Consider the following 1,648-nt stretch of genomic DNA (forward strand, 5'->3'; position numbering starts at 1 on the left):
GGTCACAATCCCGTGTAAATGGGGATGGTTGGCGGCAAGAAAAGCTTCCGACCATGAAAAATTAGCCAAAACCAATAGGGCCAGTAGAGAGACCCTCTGACGGAGGTTAGCAATTGCAAGGTGACAAATGGGGAGAGTGTAGCAGCGCAACACAGGTTATTGGTAATTGATTGCAGACTAAGGAAATGTAGGAGAAGTAAAAAGACGAAAATGGACCCAAAGATTAAGTGGTGGAAATTGGAAGATGCAGAACAGAGAGCCTTGTTTGAGGAAAGAGTGCTGGAAGCAGTGAGGTTACATGAGGATGTACGAAAATGGTGGATCTAGAATAGTAAATTGTTTCTAAGGATCGGTGGGGAAGTACTTGGAAAGTCATAAGGAAGAAGACCCGCAAAGGATAAAGAATCGTGGTGGTGGAATGATGAAATGCAAGAACGGTTAAAAACCAAGAAAGAGGCCAAGAAGAAGGCAGCTCTATCTGGACAAGAGAAGGATAAAGAAAACTATAAGCAGGCAGAGAAAGAAGCAAGAAGAGCAGTGGCAAAGACGAAGGCAGAGACATTAAATGAAGTCTATAAAAAGATGGAAACACCAGAAGGAGAGAAGAAAATATTACAAATTGCCAAGGCCCGAGATGCTGCATCTAAAGACCTGACGCATATAAGGCAAATAAAAGATAGCAATGGTTTAGCTCTATCAGAAGAGAATGAAAATAAAAGGTGGGAAACTTATTTTGAAGGCCAATATAATGAGGAGAACCCAAGAACAGTCTTTGAAGATTGACTCCCAAACGAGGCAGTTACCATAGGAGTGAGCAGAAGAGAAGTAGAACAAGCAGTAAAGAAGATGAAAAATAGTAAAGCTGCAAGACAGGATCTTATGGAAAAGTTTTTTGAGAGGAAGGCATAGATATATTGTGGGACCTAATGCAAAACATCTTCAATCAGGAAAGGATGCCAGAGAAATGGAAAACCCTAATCATCCCCATCCATAAGGGGAAGGGATGTATCTAGCAATGTGGTAACTAAAGAGGCATAAAGTTGAAAAGCGTCATCTGTAGGACAATATTTGAGAAGAATTTTTCCCTCATCTATTTCAGTGCGAATGAAATGATACTTAATATCAATATATTTTGATCTTTGACGTTTTACAGGATTTTTGGATAATGCAATTGTACCTTGGTTATCCTCATAAATAAGAACGATTCAAACCAACATGCTAAATCTAAATCATTCAAAAGTTGCCTAAGATACAAGCCTTCCTGAATAGCCGCTGCCAATGAAATGTATTCTGCCTCACATGTTGAGAAAGCTATAGTAGCCTTCCTGAATGGCCGCAGCCAATGAAATGAATTCAGCCTCACATGTTGAGAAAGCTATTGTTGGTTACTTTTTTGACACTATAGCTTTCTCAACATGTGAGGCAGAATACATTTCATTGGCAGCGGCTATACAGGAAGGCTTGTATCTTAGGCAACTTTTGAATGATTTAGATTTAGCATGTTGGTTTGAATCGTTCTTATTTATGAGGATAACCAAGGTACAATTGCATTATTCAAAAATCCTGTAAAACGTCAAAGATCAAAATATATTGATATTAAGTATCATTTCATTCGCACTGAAATACTTGAGGGAAAAAATCTTCTCAA

General features: G+C 38.8%; 1 protein-coding gene across 1 annotated transcript; it reads left to right on the forward strand.

Moving 5' to 3' along the window:
• Positions 1-426: 426 nt before the first annotated feature.
• Positions 427-783, forward strand: LOC137622489 (uncharacterized). Its single transcript, XM_068353094.1, has one exon. It carries the CDS (start codon positions 427-429, stop codon positions 781-783), a length of 357 nt encoding a protein of 118 aa, XP_068209195.1.
• The last annotated feature ends 865 nt before the right edge of the window (positions 784-1,648 follow it).

Source organism: Palaemon carinicauda, chromosome 29 (assembly GCF_036898095.1).
Source record: "Palaemon carinicauda isolate YSFRI2023 chromosome 29, ASM3689809v2, whole genome shotgun sequence".
NCBI lineage: Eukaryota > Metazoa > Arthropoda > Malacostraca > Decapoda > Palaemonidae > Palaemon > Palaemon carinicauda.